We start from the raw sequence: 2,437 nt of genomic DNA, 5'->3' as shown, positions 1-2,437 counted from the left end.
AACGGACCTCACTAATTTTTCCACGTGTTTGTTGCAGGCCTTTGTTTTGGTTTTTAACGTCTTTTTTTTATAATATTTTTTGTATAATATTAAGTGACGGGATGATCAGGTCGTGCGCCTGATGGTAAGCGATACGCCTGTCCATAACAGATGAAGTGACACTCAGTGCTTTAAATCGCAAAGACCTGGGAGGCGCTCCCACTGCGCCCGTTACCCTGAGACATAAGTTGACAAGTACCATGTGCCTGTAATTTTACCAGCACCTTACCCTTCAAAACCAGAACACAGTAATGCTGACATTACTGCTTGGCGGCAGAAATAGGTAAGGTAGCAGTACTACCCTAGACGACCTCTTTCACAAGCTCTACTTCTACTAAATATGTATATAGGCCTTTTTGAGTTAATAGTGGACTGTTCATAAGACAAGGAGTGTTTTATACTGTTGTACTTTTATAAATAATTGTATTTTTGTTACATCTAATAAATTCATGTAGATCGAGCCCTTATTTTACTTTAACTAAGGCTAGGCCACAACTTTTGTCTTTTCAAGGTGAATAGGCATTATTTATAGGTGTGCAATGTGCATGTTCCAACATCGACCTTATCGTCAGTTTCCAACAAGATGGAGGTCAAATACACACTAAAAAAAAGAGTATAAAGTAGACAATTCAATATTTACTTAATAACAAACGTAAACATTACGTACAATTAAGGCTCATATCCGAACAACATAAGATGCGTATTGCAAAACATATCTTATACTCTGTGTATTGGTACCTTGACCGACAGCGAGTCGAAGTTCCATATTAAATATAAACGAAAAGCAACTTGTATAACTCTTGACAGACTCGAATAAATGTAGTCATGTACAGTCGTGTATAGAGTTGCCGTTGCGAGGTCAAATCGGATTATCCTAGAGTTTATTAATTCTGGCCTTCGCAGGCGCAGGATACGTGCTGAATAAGTCATTAGTGTTATTATAAATCTGGTGGTCAGTCGAACTAACTAGTTACATACTTTGTGTTGCGTTTTGTGCGTAGGTACGCGATGAAATTTGAAATGCTGATCAAGTTTTTACTCGCTTGTGGAGTGATTGAAGTGATACTGGCAGTCCAGGATACTGGATATCCTGCAGGATTTATGGCTGACTGTAAGTTATTTATCTATTCAAATAAAAAAGCCTAGTAGAGTAAAATGACATTTGTAGGGTTGCCAATTTTCATAAAATTTTAAATAGTTATGTAGTTGTCGTCGATAGTTTTATCGATAGATTGTGAAAGAAGATAAAATTTTGTCAAAAAGGACTGAATTGTGAGTGTTACGATTTTCTAATGATTACTGATTGCGTTATTGTCTTCTTTATTTTTATTTTGACAGTTGGCCTACTAGTATCGAGATCAATTTTTATTCATATATGTATATTTTAACAAGAATAACCGGTTTTGATTATCTAAATTGAATTATAAAGAAAAACTTTAAAATATGTCTCCTCTTTGTATTTTTCATAAACTTAGTTCTAAATACAGTGTAGGATGTATGCAGGAACTTACAAGAATTGACAATTCAAATGAACTTGTGCTCAGTAATTGGAGGAATAATTGGATGGATGGTCGAGGATGATTCAAATGAAATAAGGTCGGTTGAAAAAACCAAATACAAAGACCACGACAACAAACGCATAGAAAAATTCGTGAGGTCCACTGGTTCGTTCCGTGGCTTAGTTGGTATAGCGTCTGCCACGGTATGCTAGAAGACGTCGGTTCGAATCCGGCCGGATCGAAGGAATTTTTTCTGAGTGTTCGATCTTTGTATTAATAATCATATTTATAAGCTACGCGCAATTTTGGCAAAATTTTCATTTACAGGCACAAAAACTAAGAAAAACCCTATCAGAAGTAATACACAAGTGAGGCTTGCCTTACCCAATTGTTAAAATCAAAACGGTTATAACCAACTTATCTACAAGATACCCTCTTTAATTTATGAATTATCAACTACCCTAAAACAAGAACTGAACCGCCAAAATATTAAAAACAAACTAAAATAATATTTCCTTGAAAGAATAAACTAAAAGTAATTTGAAATTATTTTTGAGATAATTATATGTAGGTATGCAAATATAATATGTGTATTAATTATATTATATATTGATACATTAAGTATATATGAATTTAATTTATATATATATATATATATATATATATTTAAACTAACCTAGCAGAAAAAGAACATTCTATTTAATTTATTAACCAGTTTCATTCACACAGTCACATCCACATACAAACAAACAATAAAATTGTCCTCTCATTCGCCATCCTCTGTTAACACGACCGAGCCAGTTACACACACGCGCACGCGCACGTACGCACGCACGCACGCACGCGCGCGCGCACACACACACACACACACACACACACACACACACACACACACACAC

At 35.2% G+C, this 2,437-nt stretch overlaps 1 protein-coding gene across 1 annotated transcript in view; it reads left to right on the top strand.

Annotated features, from left to right (window-relative positions):
• Nucleotides 1–960: 960 nt before the first annotated feature.
• The window catches only part of LOC113225662 (lipase member H-like), a 23,910-nt gene continuing 22,433 nt past the window's right edge, over nt 961–2,437 (top strand). The window contains exon 1 of the mRNA XM_026458038.1: nt 961–1,150. Coding sequence (XP_026313823.1) covers nt 1,048–1,150 — 103 coding nt within the window. The 5' untranslated portion in view covers nt 961–1,047. The remainder of the gene's footprint in view (nt 1,151–2,437) is intronic.

This window comes from Hyposmocoma kahamanoa, unplaced genomic scaffold (assembly GCF_003589595.1).
Source record: "Hyposmocoma kahamanoa isolate Upper Pololo Valley unplaced genomic scaffold, ASM358959v1 169, whole genome shotgun sequence".
NCBI lineage: Eukaryota > Metazoa > Arthropoda > Insecta > Lepidoptera > Cosmopterigidae > Hyposmocoma > Hyposmocoma kahamanoa.
The sequence above is the reverse complement of the archived record's forward strand: the minus strand, read 5'-3'. Positions and strand labels throughout refer to the sequence as shown.